The following is an 18127-nucleotide window of genomic DNA, read 5'->3' as shown; positions in this document are numbered from 1 at the left end:
CCAGGAATTGCCTTCTCCAAGACTTCTCCTTCCTGCTCTTCTGCTTTATAAGTCACCTTTCTTTGAAGCATGAAGTTGTAGTGTTAGAACTTAAAGTCATCCCACTGCCCACAAGACCACCTGGGAGTGAAGATGTTCTTCAGACCTCCCATGCCTCAGGCTGTGCTCCCCCCTGCCAAGGCTATGGCACTGCACAAGGGCTGTCCAGTGGGTAAACCAAGGAGCTGAGAGTCTCAGCATTTCCTGTACGCACCCAGTTGCTTTGCTCTCCTGTACAGCTGGCAGAATATAGATTCCCATATCAGGGGTCTGCCTAGCAAAACCCAGTGCAGGCTGTCTGATATCAAGGGCAGGATAATTATCCTGACTATCATTAATGGATAAATATATAAAGATAAAATCTCTGCAGCCCACTGCTAGGTGCATGTCAGAGTCTTGCTGAGATAACTGCATTGTAAGGGTAAGTGCAGAGACAGGTAAGTGACCTTGGTTTGCTCCATCACATGGTCAAATGAAGTTACTTATGAAAGCCTCCATGTGGCCTTTTGCATTTTTAACCATTTTCCCTTGCCAGTGGGCAGACACAGCTCCTTTTAAGATTCAAATGGCATGTTGGTAAGCACTCTGAATGCACAAGAACTTGCATTTCCAATGCAAAATTAAAATGCCTGAGTCACCATTTTATCAGGTGCTGAATAAGAAGAAGTTTATTTTTTTCATGTCTATAATTATACATTTGGGAGGGGCTGGAGAAGCTCTCAGAACAAGGAGGGAAGATGCTCAAGCAAGCTACGCTGATGGAGAGGGCCCTTGGTTGGACAGGGCAGGGATAAAAGCACTGCTGGGGTCAGCAGAAACTGATGATCCCTGGCAAAACACGTTCTGCTTGTTTCTTTCCCACGTTCTTCTTCACAGCACAAGAAATGTTTATGCTTTGCAAACGATCAGTAGGATTGGGCAGGAAGAAAATAAAAGTTTTGTTTTGCTTGGGAGACTTTTTGGCAATGGTACTACATTTCTATAATTAAATCAGTTCCAACCCAGGCCAGGAATAACAAGAATCAAGTTCCCCACTTGAAGTACATTGATGTCCCAGCATTTCCTAGCTAGCAGACAGGCCAGGATTGGCATATTTAACGTCTCATCCCTATAAATTGTTTCTTCTCAAAACGGAGAAGGAGCACAGAGGAAAAGAAGGAAATACACTGCTGGTATCATTCTTGACATATGGCTATATCTGGGTGTTTGCTTTTGGCCATTCAGTACCTGCCACATCGCCTGGCCCCTCCATCAGGCAGCTGTCGATACTGGGAAAATTGAGTTTACTCTTAATGAAAAGACCACAGCCAATAAACAATCAGCTGGTGTGCTCTCTATGCTGTGATTAATGATCCAGGGGATATTTGTCTTCCGCAGCACCGCTGTGGCTCTCCCATCTCTGCAACTATAGCTCCGAGTCACATCCCAAAATGGGATGGCCACCTAATCTTTAAATTTGACTTAATTGTTTATCAAGATGGAGAACATGTCAGGAGCAGCAAACATGACGCAAATGTCACCAGGAGGGGTGCAGTACCTCATCGCTTTCAAACACAGACAAGTAATTAAAAAAACAACAAAAAAAGTTAGTTTCCTGCTTTAACTTATAAACCCAGCACTAGCATCAGCTTAGGGATGGAATGAGAGTCTGTGCCTACCGGTAATGGGAGCACAGGCTTGTTCTCTGCTCTTACACAATAGTGAAGCCACTGGGGAACTGCAGCCTCAGTACCATCCCCAGGAAGAGAATACTCTGTAGACTCATTTATCTTACCTTTTTAATTCATCATGTTTAAAACAAAACACACAAAAAATTCCACTATGTTGCCAACAAATGTCTCCTGCATGCACAAGTCTCCTCAGGAGGGAGTAAGAGACTTGACAGATGAGAGCTATAATCCTTCATGAGTGCCTGGAAACTACTTAAATATTACTATGGCCATTTAAGAATCTATCGAGACCCGAATGGGATATGACTGTCTAAATTACAAGATCAACCACTTAGACGAAAGAACCTCTCTTACATTGAGTGAAGTGGACTTGAGAGGAAGCAGAAGGGAATAAGCATCCTCAGCCTTTTAACATCTGAAAGTGGAGAGTTAAGAGATGAAAGGAGATCAATAAACACATTACCAAATTAAGCTTCCGGGGTAATATTTAGATATCATAGAAGCTGGCACCTTAAGAAGACGAGAGAGAAAACAGGTCAGAAAAAAAGAGAGAAATCTCCAAAAGTCTGTTCTCAGATGCCAATTTCCAGTGGCAATCATGCTAATTGCACACACAAATTAGGCAAACAATCATGAATGCATTTTTCAAAATCAAGCCTCATTTGTGTTACTCTCACAAGAGTTTCCAATCAACAGTTTTCAATTGCAAATACAGAACAGTTTAGTCATCAAAAAGCAAAAGGATGAAGAATATAATGAACATGAAAGGAAAACAATCTCTTTCCTATCTTTTCTATGCTTCTGTAACCAATTCTTTCTGAATATTTAAAAGAATGTCTTCTATTGACACAAGCCATAAAAATACTTTGGTTTAATGAGCTCCTCTCAAAAACACAGAGATAAAAATGTAAATGCACCATAGTGTTTAAAGTAACTTTGAAGGGGCTGTTATCGAAGTACAAACATGACTACTGTCTGACATCCTGACTGCTACTAATATTCTTTATGAAAATCTGGATAATTGCTTCAAAGTGTAATTTACACTTTCACCATTAAAATCACTTATATGTTATAATTCACCTAGCTTGAGCAGTGAAAATGCAGTCTGCTTTCCTTCTCTGAATAAGCACAGTTTTAGCAAATCACTTAAGCATGGGCTTAAAATTAACTAGCTGATTGAGGTCACAGCCCACTTTGCCTATGTGTTAGCACGCTGCTGCAGGTGATGCAGAGAGGATAAGCAAGCCTCAAACAACAGAGAAAACCCTGTTTTCTCTGAAATCAACCTCCTGAGACATCTCCATTAACATCTAGTGTGTAGAAGTCATAACTCTGAGCACTTTAAAATCACTGCTGCTGCTGATTCCATTTTAGAAACCTTCACTGAGCAAGGCTGTCTTGGGAGGGATAGAAGGACAGGACATTTGTTATCCACACATCCACCACTGTGCTGCCCCAGCTGCTGGCTGGCCGCTTGCTAACCCTGTAGGTCTTGGCTTACCAGTCACACTTAACCCTTAGAAAGCAATTACCTTCATCTGTTTCTCTTAAGAGGCAGCCAACATATTCTCCCTGGCAAGTTGCACTCCCACTGAACCTTAAATACTTTTACATAAGAAATTTGGAATGCATGGGCTTTTAATGGGAGCTGACTAAATGCCTGGAAGTCTCAAATGCCTCTTAGAGCACAAATGAGGAATCTCAACTGTCCTCTAAAATTCTCACAGTGCGTCTTCTGCTAAATACCTAAAATCCTAACCCATTCCCCCAGTCACAGTGTCCAGACAGAGTAATACTAAACTACTTTGAAACGTACAGTTCTTCAGTGGTCCGTGCAGATCCTGGGTTAGTCCCACAGCTAACCTTGCAAAGAAGGCAGTGTTGCCTCCATGCTACAGACAGCGCAATGAGGCAGAAGGAGGTGTGGTGGCACCCAGGGTGGAGATACATGCAGACACCCACAGCCAGACTGAGCAACTCTCCCCAGCTTCCCCTACACTCGGTGGATATCCTGTCAATACAATTAATGGGGTTAATCTGCAGCTGATGTGTACTACAAAGGAGCTCAGTTGTACTCCATGTATTCTAGTTCCTCTCCTCTGGCTGCAGGACAAGCCCAGATCAGCTGCAGAGATCTGTACAGGATGGGCAGCATTTCATCCCTTGCTCCACCACCTCGAATCAGCATGGAACCAGTTCCCCCGCTCTTGTCTGGGCCATGGGCAGCAAACTACCATAGCAGCTCATCAGGAAGAATAGAGTTCAAACATCCAAAAGATGAAACCATGCCTCAAGGTGATCCCCCATGCTTCATCACACACAGAGCTTTCGGCATGGCAATCCTCATCTCGTGACATGGTTAAATGGCTGACTGAGATCACAAGCTCATAGGGACTGACACATCCAGGAACTCATCATTTGGCTGTAATAGCCTATTCACCAGCCTGCTCTCCTTTCTGCACTCCACAAGAAAATGATCACGTCTCCAGCTGAACAGACCCCACTGTTTGTGAGCCCCTGTGGATGGGAGCAGGGTCCCATCTGGTCCATTGTATTAATAAATGAAAGCAAAGAAAATAGATATCTTGCCTTTTTTTCTTGGTACTTGAGGTAGGAGAAGAAATTAAGAACTGAGATGCCTGCTTACAGCCCCAAGAAATTAACGGAAAAACTGCTTTTGTCAGCAGGCACTGCCAGGTGAGGATGGGGACTGCCACTGCACATGGCATGCCATGGAGGTCAGTCTGGCTCAGGTCCTCCTGGCTCTTCAAAAAGGGACTTCTCATTCTGGAGAACACACTGAACTTCATCAATTGTTGGGACTTGTATTTATCTATGATTCATTTATCCTCCCTGGCAAACTGGTTTGTGTGAGATGTCTACTGGAGCTTTTTGATGGAAGTGTAATGCAGAGATGGGCTGTTTGACAGTGCAACCAGTTGCCCCTTCAGCTCTAGTTCAGCCTCTGTTGGAGAGCTGAGCATGCAGCTGACAGCCACAGAGGGGAAATATCGTGGGGATGAACATGAAGAGCAAACCTGAACCACCAGTAAACCCAGGAGTATTTTCCTTCCATGCACAAGAATCAGAAAATCATTTAAGTGCAAAAAAATTAGAAAGAAGCATTAGAGGAGGCTTCAGTTAATTTTTCCCATTTACCCCTCCGATGTTCAAGCTATAGTTTGTGTGTGGTGTTGTGCTCCTCTCATTACAACAAGCACTTACTAGAAGTGGGAATGGTTTAGAAAAAGGCAACAAAGATCAAAGGCTTTAGACTGTGAGAGAGACAGCTTAAGAGAGGTATGCTGGAGGTTCCCAAAGGCAGGAATGCTCTTCGCAAGACCTGCCGCTTTGCCAGGAATGCCAAACAAGTTCAAAACTAATTCACAAAGGTATTTCCTCAGTAAAGGACACACTCCCACTTAGCCATGCTCCTTATTCATAGTTGTCATACCACTTAAAGACATTTGATTTTTCTAATTCGTTTTTTCTAACCTCAAAAAAATCCACAAAACCAACCCTAAAAAACAAAGTCATGTCACCTTCTTTGCTGAGGTGCCATGAATGAGCTGCAGGGCAGTAACAGATCTCCAGTAAGATGTTGTGAGATGCGTGTCAGCCATTTACCAGGCTAGGTGGAGGGAGGGAAGGAATATTTCACCTGCTGAGCAGCCTGCAAGTGGCTGGGAGATATGAATTATATCTCCAGAAGTGCCAGTTCAGGTTAAGGGTGAGAACAGTAAAGGATTCATCAGAGAAACTCCAGCTAGGGCAAAAACAGAGAAAAAAACCAAATACATTTCTTTATCTATTCCATAAATGGTAAATCCCAGTTATTGGAGAGGAACACCAAAGCACAGCTGCAGGATGTTGAGCCACAGGTGAGTATTTATATACATATTTGTCTGATCAAACAGCCAAATATTTACAAAGGATATACTTGTTTACACAGAACATGAATACCTGGGGAAATCAGCCTTTCAAAAGCAACACCTAAGAGTCCCTCCAGCCCCACTATTACACCATTTGGAATATCCGTACTCTGTTTCTAATTTCAAGAAGCAGGGAAGCAAAGGACCTGGGAACATGAGGAACACCATGCACTGGAACAGAGGAATGTGACCCCAGACTGTCAGGGTCTGCACTTGAATTTCGCTGCTGTGATTCCACATAGGGTCAGACACACTTAAATATGCTGTGTCAGTGCTATCCACTCATGAAACAAAAAGCTGATATCTCCACCAGCCAAAAAAAAACATAAACAAACCACAAAATTCAAAACATCAAACAAAAAAAACACCAAAACCAAAAACAACAACAAAAAAACAAAACAAAGGCAAAAAACCCCACAAAAAACAACAACAACAACAAACACCACACCACAAAACACCAAGGAAGAGGATAAGCAATGGCAACAGTAAGTCACAGGAATTCAGAAAAACAGTGGCAGCATGTTGGCTGCCCAGTCCCAGCAGGAGTATAATCACTACTGTTTGGTTTGGTTTTAATTTCACATTGCAACAGAAGATAAAATCCAGAACTTGAGAAGGAATTTGCAGCACAGAGCACTTGGCAATACCTTTCCAGAGGTAGATACACCAATATCATTGAGATGCTTAAGTATTGCCACTGTAAGAGTGGCAAAGACCCTTGTGTTTTTCCATCCCAAATACTCTAAGTATGTCCAGCTCAACCCCAAGCCCTGTAAAGAAGACCACTATGGCCAGTCCCTCCCACCTAGCAAACCTTGGATCCTCCCGGCAGACTTCTCCACCCTGAAAAGTCACTAGACCAAAATAAAGCAGGGAGCATTGTGTTGGGTACTTTTATCCTCAAAGAAAACACAGCACGTGTCACTAAATTTTTAAAGGTGGTTTCAATAGAAGTCGCCCTTCCTCCATTCCTCTTCCTCAGTGCTCTCAGCTCCTTATTCCACTCCCATGCTCATGTAGCCCTCCCACGCTGTCCATGTCTTCTCTACCTTTTGTGTGTCCAAATTTTGCACTTAAAACACTTCTCCATGTTTCTCTATGCCTACACACACATTCCCAATTCTGGACCTTTCCCATGAGGAACCCAGCATTTTCTCTACCTCCTGTCCACATTCCCTGCAGGTACACTTGCACAGTCACTGGCACACCAAAGAAGTCTGCTTGAGAAGCCACCCCGGAAGAGGGTTCAAAACTGGGACCAAACTGACTACATTTGTCACAATCCCAGCACAGGGCAGGGGGTTTTCTTGTCCTGTCTTCAGGAGGACCAGCAATCTCAGCAATGGGGTATCAGGCCTATGACCCTGAGGATAAAGCCAGTGTATTTCTCAGATAGAAGACTTCTGACCTACAGCAAATGGATGGCCCAGCTGGTCCCGTGCACAGCAGTAACTATAAAAAGACCTGCCAAGAAACTAGCAGGACACATATAAGAACAGAGAGCAGGAACTCCCCATCTCAGCTCTACCAGAGCCCAGCAACATCAAGTCGCTTCACCTCACTGTACTTACTGTTTGTTGCCCACACATCCTCTCAGTGGCACAAAAACGCTGATGAGGATTGAGCAGGGTGATTGCCAAGCTATGTACAAGTGAGTTTTCAAGTGAACAAATGGCTGTGAATGCACATTAAAGCAGGAAGAGAACACTAATAAGCAAACAATTAATTATTTCATGGTTTTTAGAACATTTTTTTCTCCTATTCTTCCTCTTATCTGAAACAAACAAAGCTATGAGGGAATAAATACAATTCCAGAGATAATCCACACTCTGAATCCTGGAAGCATTCGGTGCTGAATTCTGGAAAACAAAACAATGATAATGACTCACGCTGGGCCTGTGGGTGGCTGATCACAAAATTAGCAGCAGCTTCCATGCTCCCAGCTGAGATTGGCTTTGCTAGGTTGTTTTCACAGATCTCCAGGACTGCAATTTAGCACATGCAAATAGGCCCAGCAGCCAATCGCAGCCACAATACCAAAAAAGCATAAACATGCCATTTAGAAAAATGCTTTGCCATACAAAACATGATTACCTCCTTCCATGCCATTTCAGGCTATGGGAAGAAACGCTATTTTTATTATTAAACATTACACATCTCTTTTTCTCCAGGGAGAAGAATCTATTTAAAGGCCTTTTAAGCAAACATCTATTCATACAATTGAAAGCTTTGTATGCTACCACCACATAAGCAATCTCATCTAGCTTTCAGATATGATATCTTCTAATGATATCTTCAACACCTGGCTTAAAATGTTTACTAACTAGCATCAGCTCGGTTAAAAAGGAACTGATTACTTTTGGAAAGAAGCAGAAAGGACTGTGGGGAGAGAAATGGACTGATCTAGAGCCAAAGTTTAGTAAGCTACAAGTAGATAATTCTCACAAACAAAGCAGTAGGGTTGGGATTGCTTTAAGGAACAGGGCTTTTCAACTGGCAGCTGATGGCTGTGAATTCCTCCAGAGGGGTCCGCTGAAAACAGAAAACAAGTCTATTGTTGATGTTCTGTTGGACAGGGAAAACACAAAGAAAGCTAGGGATGATACAGGTTAAAAAAGATTAAAAGCCATTAATCTAAAACAATGATTCTGGTAAGTATTCAAGTACCTGATCTTCTTAAAATGGTGCACATGTAGAGTTAAATGTGCACTTAGACGGTTCACTGAACTGAGACCTACCTCCGGAAATGCTTCTTGGTCTTATGAGTAGACGTGACCTAATGATCTTCACACAGCTCTTAAGCTGAAAGCATTTGCTCTGAAAGTCATCAGCTTTAAATATTCGCTTATGAACCTAGATTCTTTTGTTACTTTTCAATTGGAAAAAGAGGAACACAGAAAACCGTATTTTTTGTACACAATTATTCAGGAAAACCAATGGAAAAGCTGGAGAAAACTTTTCATGAAATTCTTGGTTAACGTTTCCCACTCAGACTTACAGTTTAAAATGTGTTACAATTACACATGGTGTTTAAATTGAGAAAAACGCTTTCTCTTTCCTGGATTTAGTTTGGGAAGTGAAGAAAGTTAAACTTCATTCCTTTACAAAACCATGTAAACCTCTAGGTGAGAACAGCCACAAACTAGCCAACCTCTGCTTCAGAGAACTTTTAAATCACCTTAATTCCAGATAGTTAAGAAAATTCAGATGAAGCTTATTTTGCCTGAATTTGCTCATTTGCTGAAAGTAAAGCATTTCACAAATATGATTTGATATCAGTGATGTTCTGGTGGGACCCACACAAGTTTCAAGACTCAGAAGACTGAATGAAGATCTGGCAGTTCTAAATGCCCAGCTCTGTAATTCCACACACCTGGCTGACAACTATGCATTGCCAAAGCACTTCCCACCTAGAGAGTGTACCAGACCTGCATTTGCTTTTGAAGATTTCTAAAATACTTTATCGCAAACTGAAGTATAAAATACTGCATAATATCAAAGACTTCCCTTTCACATTGCTACACAGAACTGCCTATGAGCACTTAAAGTTATATGCATATAACTTTAAGTTCATTTTAATCTATATCTCTATATGTATATCTCTGATAGAAACCAAGCAATTTCACCAAATACTCCATCAAATTAATCATATCTAGTCATAGCTCAGCCAGAAGAGATTTCTCTACAAAGATGCAGAAGCAGTATAAGGTTCCAGGAGAGATGCTTGGCATATGTCTATATGAGAGGGTTACTTCAGAATAAAGGAAATTGTGGATTTAAAATGCTATAGCTATTCTTGAATAATACCCTAGAGGAGTGCTCCTATTACAAAATAAAAAAGATTTTTCAGAGTTTTGCTTAATTCATTTCCCAGGTGAATTAAACTAAATCAGACAAAGGTATTCTTTCCACTAGCATACGAGTGTCAACAACAGGAAATACCCCAGAACAGCAGAGGTACTTAATGTCCACTGGTCAGCAAGAGTCACTTTTCCAAAGACACACAGCAGGAAGAGGGACCCTAAGCAAAATATACAGAGGAACACTGAGACACTCTGAATAGTGGCAGAAAACAACATGCAAGGGACTTGATGCAGGAAGGAGAAATTGCCAATGACCTCCAGCAAAACACCACTGCTTCTCAGCTGTGTCACCAGCTCCCATCTCCAGCTCAGGGGCACTGAGCCACCACCGCCATCTCCCACCAGCAATGCATATACCATACTCTGAACTGCCACAGACCAGAAGGGCTCTCGGTGCTCCATAAACCCAGAAAGGAGTTGCAAGTTTTACTATTTGTCACTTACATACACAGAGCTATTGCTTCCATTAACTTGAAGCTGACTATACAGCATTTGCTACACGCTATAACCCCCTGTCTACTTGAATAAACAGCAATAGGAAAATTTCCTAGAACTAGTGTATGCAAGTAAAGCACACATGAATGCACAGATCATTGCACAAGCAAAACAAAGTATGTCTGTTCTGCTCATAAGTCAAATGTTAATCTTGCATATACAATTATACCTGGTATGCGTATGATTCCATTTCCATCTGCAGATGTCTTGCATGTGCAGACACTGCAGACGTGTTATGACAGTGCCCCAAATAGTCTCAAAACAAATGCACAGATACATATTGACAGAAACAGACAAGCTAATGGTAGAGCCACAATCCAACCATGTCTACCTAGACAAAATCCTCATTCATAGTGCCCCAAATATCAAACTCAAGTGTTGTAATGCTTAGAGATATGTGAAGACCTACTGTACCAGACATTGTTTTAATTTGCCATAAAGCCAGTATCAATCATCATCTTTCCAGGAGCATCTCCAAATTTTACCATTTGGAGAGTCCCATGGAAGTCAAGTTCTAGGTTTACTTTCAATATGAGCTTAATTTCTACTGAAAGCATCAATTTGCAGAATATGGATTTAAAATGACTACCACTCTTATCTGAATGTTTAGGAATAGATCAGTTTCCAGATACAACCACATCTCTACTACCGAAAACAAAGCTAAAAATGCATTGCTGCTGAATGTTGTTGCTAGTTGATATGATGACATGAAAAAAACTGTGGTTTTAGCAATGATGCATCCCACAGGGGAGTCAGTACAGGAGCCAAGGGCAGAACAAGCATAAGACAAAACCACTCATACAGTCAAATAAAAAGTCCTTATGGACGAGGACTGAAACACTTGCTAGTAGAAATCCTCACACTACTATTAAAGTAGGCTGTGAGTACATGGCCTTTTGCATCAGTGTATGCAAACCAGGTACAGGTCCATTCACAGTTATATCAACATTGTGATAATTATCTGGTGCCTACCTTGAACTTAACAACGTAGTAGTTATGTCATAATGTTGACTAGGAAGCTAAAAGCAAAAAAAAAATTCTGGACTGGCAAATAACACCTCCAAAGCAAAGGAGAAAAAGATGTCAGCAGAGAAAACAAATTCATTAAAAAATATTTAACAAAATTATTTATGATGGCGCCATCCAGAAGGGAAATAGCTCTGCACATGCAACACAATCAGTCAGGTTACAAATTCTGAAACTAAGATAACAAGTGAAGCACCTGGAAGATGGTACAGGACATTGCTGTGCTAAAATACTTGCAAAGAAATACACAGAGGACGAGGAATAAATCTCTTGCTCTGTACTACTATGAATTACTTGCACTTTTGTGGTGCCTTGGAGACCCATTAAACCCCATTTTGCAAGGTGCTGCTCAAGCTACCAAAGAAGCCTGCCCCTGCACAGACTAAGACAAGTATCGGCAGACCTCAGAAATGAAGCATAAAACAGGCTAGAGTTAGCTCAGAGTAAAGGTGAGAAATCTTAGCATGGTAATAACAATAATCTTAATAATATTTTTGCTAACATCACAATAGAGCTGCACAGTACTCTACAGTTGTCTTCAACATTTCACTGTTTTTCTTTGAAGTATCACACATTAGTTTCTGTCAGAATCAGAAGTGGTCTAAGGCTCTGAGTCAACACGATGCATGAGTATGAATCTGACTCTAAACATGTGCTTACATCCTTATAACTTGTTTGCATTAAAAAAAACATAGGAGGAAAACAAAGGCTTGGCCAAGACATAATTCAACTTAAGTACACAAAGCGCCAAATATTTTGGCATAAACCACCTACTATCAGGATATCACTTCAGATCAGAGGATTGAGGGCATTTAATAGCTCACAGCACTCTATGCCACCACTGTTGTAGTCCATGTTTCCATGGTCCTTCCTCTCCTGTAATTTATAATCCTTCTGTTGGTTTATATCTCTGATTGGCATAGCATCTACAGTGTCAAGCTGGATACAGTACTACACCTTTAGGGCTGTTGTAGGAGTACACATCTATCTCCTGAGGCATGCTTATCTGTCAAAGAAGTAGCAAGGAGATCCCTCCATCAGCAGATCTGGCCCACACTGACCCCTTTATGGAGGAAGCTTTCATTTTTATGATAAGTTTTTCAAGAATGTAAAGCTCAACCTTAACGGAAAAGGAACAAATGCAGCCAAAACCAGGAAACTTATTTTAGCAACCTGATTGACAGCAACAGACCACATCTGGAGTGCCCAGGTTTGTGGTGGCATTGGGCTAGTATCTAGAGAACAAGACTAGCTGGAGATAGTGAAAGGACGTAATTTCCATGGGTTGCTTCCTTACAGCACAACATCAGGAAATACAGAGACTATGAAATGTTCAGTATCATCCTATCAGAATAGTAGATCTAATGAAAGGCTCAGTCACTACATATCCATCAAGCATGCTTTAGCACAGGGTCCACCAGTAAAGCCAAACCAGTTCAGCAGGGCAACTATTAGGACACGACAACCAGCTTCTAATTCACTGAAGTTACAGCCTGGAGTGTCCTAATGACCTGAGCACAACCCCATTTTAACTAGTAGGTTATTGTACCCTTTACTGCCACAGGTAAGTTTCTAAGTAACAAAATGACACAAAACCAACATTCACAGCTAGCACTATAAAGAAAACTTCAGCACGGGTTTTCATTGAAAAGACAACTGTATGTAATGCTTCCAAGCACAGCCACAATTTGTTCTTTTTAGTGTGATCATATTTTTCATCAAAGCAGGGCAGAAAATACTTTCAAGGGAGTCAAGCCTACTCTCTCAAAGATTTCCAACATGTACCCTATTACCATGAGTCCATTGCAGGCAACAACTTGCACACACAAGTCTTGTGGATGGAAAAGGGATACTGAGGCATAAACAGGTGGCTATAACTATTAACAAATTCTCTTTAGCAGGGACAAAAGGAAACCCAGGCTACGTCAGCAACAGTGGTGCTCCCCCAGGCACAGCCTTTCTCTTCAATGGATGATACCAGAAGACAAAAATTTTTCTCCTCTAGGTTAAAAAAACAACACAAGCATTAGCAACTAATACTGTAAAATACATCCTTGTAAGCATCTGGTGTCTATAGATTACAACATTCAGGGTTTGATAAGCAAATCTACTCAAAAGTCAGATAGGAACTAAAACCAAGTCAAGCTCAAAGCGCTTGGGTTAGTGCTGTAACTTCTGCAGATCTTAATATAGTAAGATAGGGTTTCTTTCCATAGACCAGGGGTGTCAAAATGCACTGGGGGCCACATCAGCCTCAAGTCTGCCTTCAAAGGGCCAAATGTAATTTTAGGGCTGTATAAATGTAGGAGTAGTTACACTTATGCAGTCCTAAAATTACATTTGGCCCTTTGAAGGCAACTGTGAGGCTAATGTGGCCCTTGGTGAAAATGACTGACACCCCTGCACAGACATTTACCCAGCATTGTAGAAAGGGAAAGTTAGACTCATAAAACACACATAGTACAAAACAAATTACAGAGACATCACTTAAAAAGCTTCAACAAGATCACCCAAAGCTCAGGCATAGAGCCACACCAAGCCAAGGCACTTGTACATTTATTTCCCTATTCAAAAAGTGCTCAAATACAGCTCAAGATCTAGCACATCCTTCAGCCCTTCACCCCACTGCACTCCCCATACTGGTGCAGCTTCCAGCAATGTTCCCTCCCCAACAGGCTGGGAGCCGATAGAGGTGCTGGGACTCTCCTGCCCCCCCCATCAGGACCAGCCTGGGGAGAGGGAGGAAGAGTCTTTTGTTTCTAGGGACATCCCCACTCAAGAACACATTTAAAACCCTCCATCAGAAAAACATTGCAACATTGCTACTAAAAACACAGGATACGGAGAGCTCTCCCAGTGGGCTCAACCCCAATGCTAGAGTCACACAGAGCCATAAGCACACTGAGGAAGGTCATCTTTATCTTGACCAGGTAATAATAGAGACCATGGTCAGGGGTTCTACGTAGGATGGGTGATACAGGAGTCTTGTGTAGGGAAGAGGGAGCTGTGGGGCGGTTCTGTGTGGGTGTGGGCTGCAGGTGGGATGAGACACACAAATGAGGGTCATGTGTGAGGCAGAGATCCACATCGGGAAGAGGGACCTCTGTGGAGGTTCTGTTTGGGTGGGGGCTGCAAGTAGGGTGTAGAACCTAGGTAGGGAACACAGATCAGGTAGAGTCCTCAGGTGGATGACGGTCCGAGTTAGGGATGGTATAATGAGAGAGGCACCTGCGGGCGGACGGGACCCCTGTTTTGGGATCCCAGGTTTACGGGAACTCGGGGTCGGCGGATGCGCGGTGGGGTCAGCACCGCGGACAGCGCTCGGTCCCGCCCGCCACCTGTGCGCGGCGCCGGCGAGACAGCGTCGGAGGAGGAGGATGGTGGGGGAGAAAAGCGAGGAAACGGGGCCAGCCCGGGCGGGGAGCGGAGGGCGGTGGGGACAAGGACGCGCGCTCCCCACCTGGGCTGTGGCTGGATCTCAGGCGCCTTCCACAGAGACACTGCAGCATATGCGAGCCTTTCTCCAGGAGAAGCCCGAGAATCCTCATGGATTTCACTTTGTGGCGCCGTCCTGCTCCTCGGAAAAGGGACCGGCCCCGGAGCAGCCGGCTCTCAGCAGCAGGGCGCCGGCCCCCCTCGGCGCCAAACTTCCCGGCCCATCGCCGCGGCCCCGCCGCGCCCGGGGGAGAGTGGGGGACCCCGCCGCCACTTCTCGGGACTTCTCCGCCGGGGAAAGGCAGGCTTTGCTGGGAAGGGGGTCGGGCTAGCTGGAAGGACGTCAAGCCCTAGAAAGACAAGCGGCCGGTTCCCAGCCCTGCCCCCTGTCGGCACAGCCCCCGCCGGGGCGGGCAGCCGCCGTCGGGACCCCCCCAGCTGCCGGTAGATTCGGCCGCGCCGCTCCACTGGCAGGGAGACAGACGGAGGTAGTCGCTGTTCCCACCGCAGCTCCCTCCGCCGCCGCGGAGAACCCGGTCCCGCCGCTCTGTAGTTGCCCGAGTCCCGGCGGGGAGGGAGGCGGCCCGGCGTCCCTACCGCCCGCCCCGGGGCTGCTCTCCGGGGACGCTCTCCGAGGATGCTCTAAGGAGCAAGGCAAGCTTGGTCCGCCGAGATATTCCCAGCGCCGAGCACGGCCGGGAAGGCACCACGTGCAGGGGGCACTGAATGGCCCTTTCCGGGGCTCCCTGCCTGGCAGAAACCACGGGATCTGCAACGTGGCTGGGAAGAAGACACACCTCTTGTCTTAAATCACCAGTAGGAGCGTATGCCTGGAGCAAGGGGTGTTGCTATAAGCGAAAAACGGAAAGAAGGTTACAGTCTCACAGATTTAAATCTAGGCTCAGATTTGTGCTGCACAGAAATGTAGGGCCGATATTTCATAAGCAAGGAAGGTTGGGGAAATCTTTTCTCCTTAGAGATATCTTCAGTTAATGAAATTACCACGTGCAAAACCCACCACACAAGCCTGGAAAGCACAGAAAGCTCCTCAAAAGAAATAGTACATACAAAAACCTTTCAAATGAACTCCTGCACCTGAGTAGACTCCAATACTCTGCTGAAAGGCAGGTGCCTCTTGGACAAAACTGAGCCTTGCACCAGGCTGAATTTCTACCTGGATTATCTTGTGCTACCTACTCAAGCACCAACTTTCAAAGCTCTTACTGTTCCTGGCGCATAGCAAAAGCGTCTGGGCTTCTCAGACCAGTACATGAGATGAACGGTTTTAGAGAGTTCACTTGGAATGCAGCAGGCTTTTGGCCCACATTCCACAGAGATGCAAAACTGAGGACAAACACCTTACTGTTAACACTTCTTAGGGTATCTCTCAAGTCAAAACAAAAAGAATGAGGCAACAGTCCACATGTTATGGGATGCAACACTGGTTTGCTTACTGGAATTTCCATTAAGACGGAACAGTAAAAGCTAAAAAATACAAAGAGATCAGAGTATCAAGGCACATAAATCAGGTATAGCAAAGGAAATACTGTTCTAGTATGAGAGTTTGTTGAGGATTTGTGCCAGAACCAGTACCTGTGAGAGCACTTGGAGTCTTTCATACCCTCAGTAAACATCCAACAGTTTCAGTTTTCCTCTAGAATAAGAAAAAATAAATAGTTAAAATGCTAAATGTTTCATGAAATGGAAGCTCTAATTTTCCAGTCAGCCCTACTTCGTACACTGAAAACAGCACTCAGCTAGAAGCAAAGCCAGTAACATATAGTTCAGGACTGTTAAAAGGTTGCAAGGTATTAATAACTAATCTTTGGGATCCATGCTAAATTCAGTTTTTGTTGTCTGTTGTGCTGAAAACCACCACTTTGTATGTCTTAATTCATCAGCTATTTTACACAGGACCTTGCACATGTACCAAATCACAATAAAAAGCTAATTGAAACTGCCCTTCTCCCCTGTTTCTACATGTCCCTGCTTACCCAGGGTCATTGTTCCTGCTACAGTCCTTAGCAATACCCAATCTACGGCAATCACAGAAGACTATGGTGCCATATCAGGGCAAACCAAACTGAGACTATAGCTGATACCTCTCCTCTTCACTCACGGTTGTCCTTCAGTTCTACACTATACTGATCACTGAGCAAGCCTGTAGCCCCTCTGGAACAAGGCCAGAAGTAGCTCACACAGTGAAGTCCTAAACCACCACCAGTGGTTCTTGGGTACTTCTATAAAAGCACAAAGAATAATAGTCCTCTTTCTGTAAATGCATCAGCAGCATGTTTGAGATAAGAACAATTCTGGATCTGGCCGATCAAGGACAGTACAGTGAGATCTGAAGTCAAGGTGCCCTCCTTACTTAGCTGCCAACATGGTGCTGTAAATGAGGGGGCTCTGATTTAAAGATGCCAGTACTGAAGTGCAGCACCAGGTACCGGGAGAGAGGTGCACTCAGATGTTTCACATATTAAGCCAGCATGGGAACAATCAGGCATCATCACTTGGACATGTGAGGACAAGTGTATTGGACACAAGACAGATGTTTGTAAGAAGAAAAAAAACAAGAATGTAACAGGTAACTGAAGTTTGAGACCTCTGTTTATTAAACTAACAGAGTTGTTCTTAGAAAATTTATTCAGAATAACCCAAAAAAAACACTAATAACCTAAATTTCATCACCTTGCAGCAAGGCTGATGATCCAGGCTTAACAAGCACTGATCTGACAGGACTTCTGCCTTTGTGGGGCAGGCTCCAAGGGGTCAGGTCCTGATTTACATCAGAGCAAAGGGGAGCAGAATCAAAACAGGGAAAAGAATGAATGAGTGTTACTTGACATTTCCAAAGAAGGGCCATGAGGACTACTACAAGCACATGTTCTTCTTTCAAACCAAGTAGGTTCAAGTAAGTTTAAATAGTAAAATGGAAGCATAAAAATGGCACAGGATGATTCTTTAGGAACTGTAATGCATATGACTCAAGTGTTTACATGCCACAAAATACTCAGTAATATCATGTACCCAATTAGGTAAATCTTAAACCAGTAAACAAAGCTTATGGAACTTGGAAAGATAAACGGAGCTGACATGAATCAATATTGCTAGATGAGTTAACTCATTTTAATCAAAAAACAAGGTAAACCAAAATAAAATTTATTTCTCTGCAAAGGGACAACATGCACCCAAACAATATTTCAATGAGATGTAAGTGATGCATAAATCTTGCTGTTCCTTCATTGATGGGCTCCACTTCTAAATAATAATGCAAATAACATCTCAAAACTTACTGTGAAAATGCTATGGATATTTAAATTTTGTTCTTGAATAAAACCAGATATTGTATTTGCTGGAACACAAAGAAATCTGTGAAAGACTCATTGAGGTCAGAAGACAGTTACAGCAAACACAGTGTCATGTGTGTTTCTCCCTTATTAAATTAAAATGCCATTGGCCTTCTGAAGCACAGAGCAGAAACGAGAATATGTTTGGGATTATGGAATTTAAATTAATACCTTCTACTAAAAAGAGGAGTGCACTGTGCTCTGATCAGAGAAAAATAAGGTGATTTAGCAGACAAGGCTCTTTGCTAGGTATTAAAATAGCATAATATGCATGAGTTCATCAGTCACAAAAGCCAAAAATTAAAAGAAATCCACAA

At 43.2% G+C, this 18127-nt stretch overlaps 1 protein-coding gene across 2 annotated transcripts in view; it reads right to left on the bottom strand.

The window, feature by feature from the left end:
- Positions 1-18127, bottom strand: part of FGF12 (fibroblast growth factor 12) — a 220801-nt gene that overhangs the window by 119869 nt on the left and 82805 nt on the right. Inside the window, exon 1 of one of the 2 annotated variants that reach the window (XM_071812643.1) lies at positions 14486-14588. The exons of the other annotated variant lie outside the window; for it this stretch is intronic. Coding sequence (XP_071668744.1) covers positions 14486-14573 — 88 coding nt within the window. The 5' untranslated portion in view covers positions 14574-14588. Of the gene's footprint in view, positions 1-14485; positions 14589-18127 lie in introns of those variants that run through there. 2 annotated transcript variants of the gene reach the window in all.

Source organism: Patagioenas fasciata, chromosome 9, assembly GCF_037038585.1.
Source record: "Patagioenas fasciata isolate bPatFas1 chromosome 9, bPatFas1.hap1, whole genome shotgun sequence".
Lineage (NCBI taxonomy): Eukaryota > Metazoa > Chordata > Aves > Columbiformes > Columbidae > Patagioenas > Patagioenas fasciata.
The sequence above is the reverse complement of the archived record's forward strand: the minus strand, read 5'-3'. Positions and strand labels throughout refer to the sequence as shown.